Here is an 11,328-nt window from a genome sequence, read left to right on the forward strand (position 1 = left end):
GGTCAGATGGTATTGTAACTTTACTAGTTAGTAGAAAATAATTTTACAACCGTGTATACTACAGTTTCCTCTGTTATTTGGCTAATTTCATGACATTTTTTCAAACGGCATTCTGTTTTGAACAATTGCTAGTTGCTTTGGCATTTGTCCATGTTATTTTGTGAATGTTATCTCTGTTTTGAGAAATGAGCCAAACCCATGAGAAACCTGTGATATATGGGCATTACTTTCTGTATATGAATTTACAGTAAAGAAAGTTACTGATAAATGTCCTTGGTAAATTATCTGTGTTGTCAAACTTCAATGGTTTCACTCACTTTTTCATTTTTATACATAGTCGAAATCTGAAAAGCTGAACGTAGATAAAACACCTAACCATTTTGACTGGCAGTGCTTACACAATGGCAAAGGGACAATTTATTTTGGGGGTACTGATGATATATGTGGGGAAGAAATTTAGTTTTGACACATGGGTAAACTGTTTTTGGGGTGATATGAACACAGTAGTTATGCTGAACCATCCAGTTTATTTTGACAGAAGGACTAAATGAATGCAAATGAGCCAAAGCAATTGAGAAGGATCTATGCCATTTTGATGGTACTGACTATTTATATGTGAGACGGTTTAGTGCTGATGCAAGAATGAGGTGTTTTGGGAGGTATATGACATTTTGCTAGTTATCTGAACTGTTGTGCAGAAGTGTAAGAATGTTTGGCCAAATGTCCCAATGGTTATAGGAATGTCATCTCAGTTTCAAGAAATGAGCCAAACCAATCGAGAAAAACTGCAAGTGTCAGTGGCTCTTCCTTAGCTATTAACCAATTAAGATACTGCGTTATAAATTTGCTGTTACCAGCATGACGATGACCAAGTCGTGGCTCATTACTAAAGGCCCTGTGTTATGTCAGTATTGTAGTACCATCAGAGATTCTTTAAGTATATAGAGATATGCCAGTGTAATAGGCTGCTATGGGCACCTAACATGACCAGGTTCCGGTCTGCCTAAAGGGGCGTGTCATAATACTCCTAGCATTGAATAGAACAGTCCTTAGGTCTGCCTAGGTCTGCTTAAAGGGGGATTTCTTCCCCTGCCCCTTGCAATAATAGAACCAGGAAACAAAGGGCCAATGGAACCTCTCTCTCTCTCTCTACTCTCTCTGATACCATGGTTAACTTTTCAATGACTATTATAGCGTACTACTGGAGGTACGGCGTGCATTAAGGGGCTACCAAAGCTTCAATGAAATAAAAATGTTTATTTTGCTCTGTTTCTGTCCTATAGAGTCCGAGGGCCTCGTCGCCCCCCAGAAGGACTTGTGTTGATGGGGACTTCAGGGTTGCCCAGGTGGCCCAGGATGAGGTGTGAGAATGACCACACACACACACACACACACACACACACACACACACACACACACACACACACACACACACACACACACACACGCACGCGCACGCACACGCACACGCACACGCACACACACACACACACACACACACACACACACACACACACACACACACACACACAGATCCTCCTCCTATTTCTAGTTAGTCTATTTTAATTAGGGAACATTTTGACCGGACTGCTCAATTTGTTGACTTGTTACAAGGACAATAAAATAAAAGATATTCGATGTGCCATTCAAACATACTGTAATTGTTGCCATTTCATGCATCGTAGTAGGGTTATACTCAGGGTACATCTGCACTTCTGCAGTCTCCTGGCAGGACATACTGAATGACAAAATAGAACAAAACACTCCTCACCTCCCCAGCACCACCACTATGGTACCTTTTCCAGTGAATGGATGGGCTTTCACAGAAATAAGTCTGAGTCGTCCTTGTAATTGTAGGTGTATTCTCAGTATTGTGCGCTTTCATTATTTTGTATGTGTGGGCAAGCTTGCATATGCCAAACAAGGATAAAGGGCTCTTACGTTCTGTGTGCGTGTATGTTGAAATGTTGAATCTTTTGTTTGTCTGTCAGTGTTTGCACTCCTGTGCTTTTACGTGCCTGTGTAAAACAAGGATAAGGAGCGAGATTTCAGAGAGGAAAGATTTATTCGATTTGAATTGAATCATGAGTGTTGCAATTGCAGATCTTAAACCAAGTGTGTGTGCATGCACATTAGCGAGGTAATTACAGAGTTCTTTTTATTCTGTCCTTACAAGAACTTGCGTGCATGTTTCCCTTCCAGGAGATCGCCCGCTTCATCCAGAAGCAGGAGATGAGGTCGGGTCACGGCTGGGAGGAAGCGGACGCTTCAGGGGGCTCCAGTCCTAACGCTGGAGAGGCCTGCATGGGGGCGCCCCGAGACTGGAGGGCTGCCAGACACAGACAGGTAACACACACACACACACACACACACACACACACACACACACACACACACACACACACACACACAGGTAACACACACACACACACACACACACACACACACACACACACACACACACACACATCCCAGTCTGATCTCACTCACATCTAGTTTCTTTTGGCCAGGTGCAGGGTCAAAATGTAAAGTTCACGTAAGGCGAAGGAAGACCCGCACAGCAATGAGCTCCCTTTTAATCCATTTAATCTTTTTTTTTTGTGACGTTTTGGGCCACCATGACCATTCCTCTTATGGCCTGAAATGTCACAAAATAAAAAATGGACCTCATTTGCTGTGCGTGTCTTCCTTTTCCTTACAACTCACCCACCTCCCACAGCCCCCATATGCACCTCACCTCACCTCACCTCATGACTCCACTGACCCCCTCCGCCCTCATATTTGTCCAAGCCAATCACGGGGCAGCCGTGGCCTAGTGGTTCCAGATTTGGTCTGTCAATCTAGGGGTTGCAGGTTCAAATCCCTCTTGACCTCTCCCTAAATCTCCACCCATGACTGAAGTGCCCTTGAGCACGGCACCTAACCCCACATTGCTGTATGTAATGTAATGTAATGAATCAGGTGACCCTAATTACCATATTACCACACCCCTTCATCTTGGTCGATGAGCTAATTTGTAAAATCATGCGTGTTGGCAGCAAGACTTTTACTAGCAGCTAGCCATAGGCTATTTAAAAACTGTGGAAACTGGCCCTACCGTGGCGCTAACAGTAGGGCACTCGTCTGCTATGCGGCCGACCCAGGTTGGATTCCGGCCCGGGTCCTTTGCCGACCCTTTCCCGTCTCTCTCTCCCCACTCGCTTCCTGTCAATGTCTTCACTGTCCTATCAAATGAAGGCAAAAAAGCCCCGAAAATGTTTTAAAAGATTTTTTTTTTTCAATGTGAAAACTAGCCAAAGTGCTGTTCTTAGCTGTCAAGCTAAGAGAAGAAATGTAAGATACTAAACACTCTTCATAATGTTACACAACCTTTATATGTTTTGAAATCATACAAATATTAATCTCAAAAAGAAACTGAACCCACTTTCCAATAGACAAACACAGATGTGGCCTGCATAGTGTCAAACACCCATATACACTATTCACCTCACAGCCACTACAGGGTCACCATGACCCCAGGCTCCCACCCCCTCCCAGCAGGGCCGGTTGAACTCAGTCTAGATAGGGATGCAGCTTAGGGGCACCCACCTGCCATACGGCCCCTGGTTGGACAAACGTTTTTTTTTTTTAAATGCAGAATTGTGACAAAATGTAATATAAAAAAGTCTGTGTTATTTTTAATCTATTTAATACTCCTCTCCACAGTTATTTGACATGTTATTCTTAATTCCTAGCTCATAATTACGACTCTGTCAAGGTACATGTGTCGTAATTTGTAGTAATTTGTTTTCCGTGGGACCCCAGAGCAACCTGTAGCCTAGGGGCCCGGGCCATCTTAATCCGACCCTGCCTACTGGCATTGCCTTTTCCACATAACCGCTTGGTTTCTCATGAAAAGACGTACTTTTATGGTCTGAGTGATTAATCTCACAAATGTTGTGATTCACTCATCAAACACTGTAGTGAGATTTCTGCGTGCCATTACTGACAAAGACTTGTTCTCGATAGCAAGCATTATCGGCAAGATATCAACTTGTTACCTGAGTTGAAGTGCTCTCCTCAGACATTTGTTGGTGCGTAACCACAGCAAAGACTTAGAGCTCCTCTTTGTTGATACGGCATCTATTATGTTCCATATTGTGGAACAAGCTTGTGCATGCAATAGACTTTTCTTCAACAAAAAAAGGGGGGAAAAGTATTTATATGTGTGTGTTTTGGGCTTTCAATGCCTTTATTCAGGACAGGACAGTGCGCAAGTGTGACCTGAAATGAATGGGTGGGAGAGAGAGAGAGAGGGGAGAAGGGTCGGCAAAGGACCTTGGGCTGCAATCGAACCCGGGTCCGCGGTCTAAGGGTATGGCATCTTGGCTCATTCGGCTACTGCACCCCTACAAGAGACATTTCTGAACTACAACAGTGAGCCCACGTGTGTTAGGTAAGGGTTAACGTTCGGCGAGAAGGTCGCTACCGTGGAATAGCAGCACGACAGAGAGAATCTTTAGACCCCGACGCGGAGCGGAGAGGTCTTGTTCTCTCTGAAGTGCTGCTATTCCACAAAGCGACCGACTCGCCGAAAGTTAACCCGCTTATTATATGGATATACTCAGCGGCGTGGAACAGGGGGGGAAAACCCTGACTCATTCTTAGAGCCCAGACCACTTGGGGGGCCCACCGGGGGCCCTCCCATGGAAAATATTTTTCTTCTTTCATTTTTTAAAACATTATTTTAAAAATAATGTCAATACATGTTGGTAATTTATGTAATTCCAAGGTTCTCTGGAAATACATCTGTTGAATTGGATATACTAGCCTGCAAATCGGCTATATTCTATATCAGACACCCCCATTATCACGCATTGGTTTAGTCCGCCCTCTCGCGGACTTTTGATTGTACAATATGCGGAATCAACACTCACTCACGTCATTATTATTAGGCATTAAACGCAGCAGCCGGTTAGCAATGAAAGACTTCTAAAACACCAGGCTTTCACAAAAAGAATAGAAAGGCAAGAGAGACAGGGGAAACAAAATGAAGGAAAGCAACTGCAGCTGATTTCTTGCAAGAAAGGTGAGCCCAAATGTCAAAATTACAGCCTACAAAGTAGGATAGGCCTACCTAACTAGCCTATCCCATTCCCATTCCGTGTGGCCTTCTGTGATAGCCGATGTCAAATGAAAAAAATAATCTCATTTTGTTGGCTATCATTGTGAACCCATATTTGTCTTTGATAGGCCTATATTCATAACAAGTGTCCCAAAAGACCAACATGGGTCGATGTTGGTTCAAATGTCCAAATTAGGCTATAGCAAAGGCTATTTGTAAAATGAATCCCACTCAATTTCAGAAAATGTCACGAACGTGAAGATGCCCCCTGTCGCAGCAGGTGCAAATGGTGTGAACTTGAGAGAAGGTGAGCCTATTTTAGCTAATATCATAGTCTTGAAGAAAAGCGGTTTCTCAACCGGGTGCAATGCTGCCCGCCCTGGTCATCGAATTTGCAGATTGATTCTGTCGATATTAGTCGACGTCATATTCATCAGTTGCCAATGTCAAGGTGGCGGTGCGAACAGCTGTCAGTCTTGAACCTTCATTCTGCTTTTATTTTGCGGTCTCAAAGCTCTGGTTACTTGGCCATGTCTCTGACCATCTGACAACGCCCGTTATAGCTGAAGTGTGGTAAAATAATGACGAGATTTTGACGGGGCACCAGTCTGCGTTTTGAATGTTGCTGACGCCATTCTAATCTGCGCAAAGCGCAAGAGATGACCCTGTTTGCATAGCGCAAGAAAAGAGGCAGAGTAGCTTACCTACCTCCGTGCTGAGCAGGTAGCCTATCTGCATTGAGTGCTCATGAAAATTACAAGCTACTGTGAAATAGTTACTGGCCCATTTAAATCTGAAAGTATATGTAGTAGCCTAATAAATAATGATTTCAAAGAAATAAATAGCCTAGGCTAATAGCCTTACTAGGTTTGGAGTGCCCTGACTTTCAAAGGTTGAGCGACATCAAATCCAAACAGCGATACTTTTGTTCTATTTAGGCTTCTCTGCTGTACCGCAGGTTTTAAGCGACATTTCGAAGTCAGCTTCTACCGGCACAGCTGACTCTCTTTTCCTTGCTCTCCCAAACACTGATACGGGCAAACGTGACGTGCGTGCTGGGCAGTGCGAGTGAACGAATGTGCGCGCGAGCGCCTGTGTTTCTGTTCAGCGATGCACATTGAAGAAAGTACAGTTCAACATATCAATGTCTCGTGTGTCCATAGTGCACGAAACAGTAGGCTGGAAGCATTGTGAAAAGAGATTTGTCAGTCTCTCTCCTCCCCCTCACACCATAGTGATGAAGTGATTAAATGTCATCCCTATGAATATGATAGCCTACTTTTCATAACTGGTAATGTGAAAGATTAAGACATTTTATATTTTTAGTATGTCTATTATGTCATATGATTGAAGATGAGAACGATTCAAGTGAAGGAGAGGAAAGCATAGAGGGGTATTCTGAGGAAGGCAAGAAGGATGACAATATCAGGACGTAGGCGCGCGCACGGGGGGTGGGGGGGGGGGGGGGGGGATTTAGGGTTGTTTAGGTTGGGGTGTGTGTAGGAGGGCCCATGGAAGAGGTTGTTCCGAGGGCCCCAAATTTGGTGCTACGACCCTGGATATACTTAAATGATTCACACATGGCGGGGACATTTCTTTAGACCTATTTAATGTTAAGATTGTTGCTGCGCAAAACAAAACAGTGTCGTTGTGGAACACCGCTAGGCAACAGCTAGGTAGCCAGGACAACAGGTGTTGTCGATCACAGCAGCTGATTAGAGTGACAAAAGACCGGACCCCCTGCGGAGTGATATGAAACATTCGCTTTAGCCACTGACTTGTATACAAGCCAGTGGCTTTAGCAGTGAACGTCTTGTTGCCATTGACAGCGGTAGCCAGGACAACGGGTGCTGTCTATCACAGCAGCTGATTAGAGTCTTGTTGAAAAGTCGCTTTAGCAGTGAAAAGTCTTGTTGCCATTGACAGCGGTCTGTTATAGACCAACCCGTCCGTTATCGAAAAATAACAGACGTCCGAACGTTGGGGAGCCCCGTTGAAATGAATGGAGCATTCGACAGATGACGTCACAACCATATAATAATAAGCGTTAACAGTATAGTGTAAGATTATCATCAAACTGCTGTAGGGGATCCTTAAACAGGAGAACAGGAGGGCAAGGAATTACAGATGCATGAAAAGACCTGTCTGAACAGCTGGGGTTTTGGTAGCCATTGAAAGCAGAGGAAATCAGATGGTGTGGAGTTCCAAGCTGTTGGATGACTAGAAAGGGACCTGAACATGAATATACTGTAAATCATTTTTGGTTCTATAGAGCAAGCTGCTAGCCTGGGAAAACGCATGCTGCTTTGCACAATTGTTCCAATCGGATTCTATCCCTCAGCGATGACACCAGGTCTTGGGCTTCAATCAGAGAGTGCAGTTTGTTTGAATAGATACAACTGACATGATGGGCAAGCAAACTGCTGAGATGGAAGTCAAAGGTCTAAAGGCTGTGTTGAGCTCTGTTGTTTTGGGTGTGAATTTTTGTATTAAAAATGATTATACTTCTAAAAATTGTTTCAGTGGTTTATCAACTTTAAAAACGCTGAAAGATGCATTTCTCCTGAATTATTTTCGCCACTATTACCACTCCAAGTTCTGGAGGTTAGCAGAACAACAACCTAAACCTATCTAACCCTAAAGATCCTCAATTAGGACAATTCTTTATTCTATTGGTGCTTCAAATGCCAAAACCCTGGACATGTAGCAAGTGCGTGAGAAGGGATGAAGCAGTCGGAGCCAGAGTGTGATGATGTGATGTCCTCAAAGCTTGAGTGGTTTGATGGGCCCAGCAGATACAGATATTCAGGTGCAGCAGCTGTATAGAGAGGGGGTGTAGAGTATTGCGAGAAGAGAAGAGATTAAATAATCTGTGCAAGCAACACCCAATTCTGGGTCAGATAGTGCCGCTCTCTGGTCTGTGGTACACGACTGGATAAAATCCGTTTCCATGGTTTGTCAGATGGTTGGTCTAACGTGACCTTTGAAATCAGCATGATTGAGCAGCACGATTGAAGCAGTGAAAAGAGGTTTAACTTGATAGTGGCTGAAGGGCAACATGTGCAACGGTACATTGCATTTCTTAAGCAATGTTCAGAAATCATTGTATTCTTAATCTATCTTTTAGGTAAACATGGTGTTGTTATAGTTTTAAAGTAGAAAAAGCGACCTTATCAGCTTAAATGAGACACTTAACCCCTTTTTTAAACAGTCATATTTTACGGCCTCTTGTCCTGAAGACATTCTGATCATTTCCATTAGTGGAAAACGTGTCAATGTTCAGATATATAATTTTAGCTTGACTAGAGTGGAGGTCATGTAAAACGTATCTCATATTACCCCGTTCTCCGCTACAAATGAATGGGTTACACCTCCCTAATGATGAAAAGGTGCCAGAAATGAACAAAACTGAAAATTGAAGTAAATATGTCTGCATACTTAAATCCTTTTTGTTTTTTGTTTGTTTTTTTAATTGCCAAGCTTTCTGTCTCAAATAACTTCATTGACACAGTTAAATTCAAAGAAAACACAAGAAATGACAGTCGTGGTGAGCCCATATTGGTCTGTCTTGCAGCAGAGGGAGCGTCTGGATTCCCAAGGCCTTCCCTCCCCCCCAGAGGACTATCCTCCAGACGACCCACCATCCAGCCCCGTCGCCATGGCACTGTGAGTTCGTTACCATGGCTTCTTTCCACTACAAACATGTGAGATTTACGTAGTTTGTTATTACATTTTTCTTTATTATAGCTGTCAAAGTAAAATCTTCACCGTGGGAAAGGAGGTCACTTGCACTCTAGCCTTCTTGGCACAGTCCAGGACTGCAGACAGTAGAGAACAAGTTGGTCCACTTCAGAGAGACTGGGTCAAAGAGGACTGGAGCACACAGGATACGTTTTACCATTATGTTATTGTGGTGCAAGCATGACTGACGTTAGAGTTGATACGTTCGAGTCAAACGTTAGTCATGCTTGCACCACAATAAAATAACATCAACACCTATCCTGTGCGCTCCAGTCCTCTTTGGCCCAGTCTCTCTGAAATGGACCAAATTGTTTCCTAGATGTTAACGGTCTTGGCAACACAAATCCCCGTAATCTGCCAAGATCAATTGGACTTTTCCATTTTGACACACATCCTCAAATAATGTTTCCAAGAACTACTATGGTCACATTAAATGAAGGACATATTAATTGTCACGTGTTATTTATTTGCCCTTCATCTTTTCTTATGCACTCAAGGATTTTATAAGCTCTCCCGAGAAAGGGTGAGGTACTCTATGGATTCTGTGTGTATATTGTACGAGTCCCTGTGTGTGATTTTGCCCCTCAGTCAGCACCCACCTCTCCGCAATATTGCTGAGGACCTTGACCCAACATTCCAGGCGAAGAGGAGTGCCAATGTCCGAACAGGAAACACAGATACAGGTACTGTAGGACTCATGGCATCCAGTGTAACAAGCACAGTACTGTAGGTGAAATAGCTGGAGGCAGCCTGTGTCGTATTGGGAATCAGGTTCCATGTTTGAATCCCAAGGGTGTGGGGATAACTTAAAGGGGCACAAGGTAGGATGATGTTGTTTGCGCAGTGCCCATGGCATGCCTGTCTCAAAATCTACACCGTATAGTGATTAAAATATGCTGTTCAAATAAACTAGCTGTGAGAATGTTTTTCATCACGGAATGCCAGCAGTTGATATGAATCTGAATACGGTATGTAAAGTGTTTTTTTTTTTTTTTTTTTAATGAAAAGTTGTTTCCCACGATATTCCTTCGGATCGCTCAGTCAAAAAGTTGCATTTCGGGTTTTCTGACAGCGGACCGTAGAAGTGGCCGTGAGAGTCATCATTCACTTACGAACAATCCACATAACCATCGACTGACTCAGGACAGTGATTAATTCAACGTTGAATCCTACCTGGAGCCCCTATAAGCTCTCCTGCACCCTCATCAATGGCATAAGGCAGTCGGGCTAAGCCCACATTACCGTAGGGACTTTCCTAAGTTGCTGTGGATGAGAGTGTCATTTACCGGTAGTCAAACTAAATATTACTGGAAAGGAAGATTTTTTTTCTCTCGGGACCAGCTTTTTTTCACACAGCATTTTTCTTTCTGGTCTTTTAATTGCAGTTTCGCAAGATCATCCTCCACATCAGACTCAGCAGGGCGGCTACGGTGGCCGAGAGGAGACAAACTTTGTGCCGCCTACCAAGCGGCCCAATGAGAAACTGGGTGCAACCAAAGCCAAAGAGAAGAAGGAGAACTCGAAGCAAAAGGAAAATTGCAAACAGCAGTGAGGTCTGGTGAGCACAGGTTGTAGTTATTTTGCAGTTACTCACTCCACATCAGTCTTGATTTACACCTCCATATTTGAGTCGGCATTCCTGTTAAGATATTCGCTTTGCGCCTTTTCAGTACAGTCATGGAACATTAAGTTTCCTTGCTGGCATAAACATTGTATTCTATTTACTTTTTGTATTTTTTGTTTTTCTTTTTATAACCCGTCAGTGGGTTATTGCAGAGGTGTATGAGAGCCAAGGGAAGACAGAATTTGGGAGACCGAAATCTTAATTCCAAGTAGAGAATGTTGAGACCGTGATCTACATTGCTACTTTTCTCAGGAGGTCTTCCAAGGGCATTGAGTTCATTTGAACTGAAATTTCCTGTTACACAATAAGTCAATAGGGATTTTGTACATTTTTCAAGTTTTTTGTTTTTTGTTTTCTTTTCAGTTATTGAAAAAAAAAGCCTGGTCGATGTTTACCCTGCTTTTTGTCGGGTACAACCGTGTCGTTATAGGATGAACTCACATTTATAAACCATGTGCTGCTTAACCACCTGGTTTAGTTCTAGAATCAAGAAGCAGTCCATACATTTTGTAGTTATTCAACTATGAAGAGATGAACAAGTTGTGCATCAATGCGTCCATTTGTAAAAGTCAGGTAACTTTTCTTTTTTTAATGATCCTTATGTTTGTGTCAGTTATGTATATGTATATATTACATTAAAATGGTGCTTGGAGAGAAGGATGTAGGACTGAACTCTTTATGGTCTACACATGTTTATGTATTTACTATATTTTGACTTTGAAAGGGAAAGGTGGCTTTTTGTCAAAATACACAACTGGAATTTGTTGTATGGTTGGCATCTTATGAACGCTTTAACCCATAATTTATCATTCATGTGTATGTCATATCTGGAATGTGGAAATAAATGTACATCCACACT

At 43.0% G+C, this 11,328-nt stretch overlaps 1 protein-coding gene across 1 annotated transcript in view; it reads left to right on the forward strand.

The window, feature by feature from the left end:
* ccdc187 (coiled-coil domain containing 187) overlaps positions 1–11,328 on the forward strand; it is a 60,730-nt gene extending 49,402 nt beyond the window's left edge. Inside the window, exons 9-13 of the mRNA XM_063209436.1 lie at positions 1,284–1,361; positions 2,203–2,346; positions 8,679–8,770; positions 9,434–9,528; positions 10,231–11,328. Coding sequence (XP_063065506.1) covers positions 1,284–1,361; positions 2,203–2,346; positions 8,679–8,770; positions 9,434–9,528; positions 10,231–10,397 — 576 coding nt within the window. The 3' untranslated portion in view covers positions 10,398–11,328. The remainder of the gene's footprint in view (positions 1–1,283; positions 1,362–2,202; positions 2,347–8,678; positions 8,771–9,433; positions 9,529–10,230) is intronic.

Source organism: Engraulis encrasicolus, chromosome 10 (genome assembly GCF_034702125.1).
Source record: "Engraulis encrasicolus isolate BLACKSEA-1 chromosome 10, IST_EnEncr_1.0, whole genome shotgun sequence".
NCBI classification, from domain to species: Eukaryota; Metazoa; Chordata; class Actinopteri; order Clupeiformes; family Engraulidae; genus Engraulis; species Engraulis encrasicolus.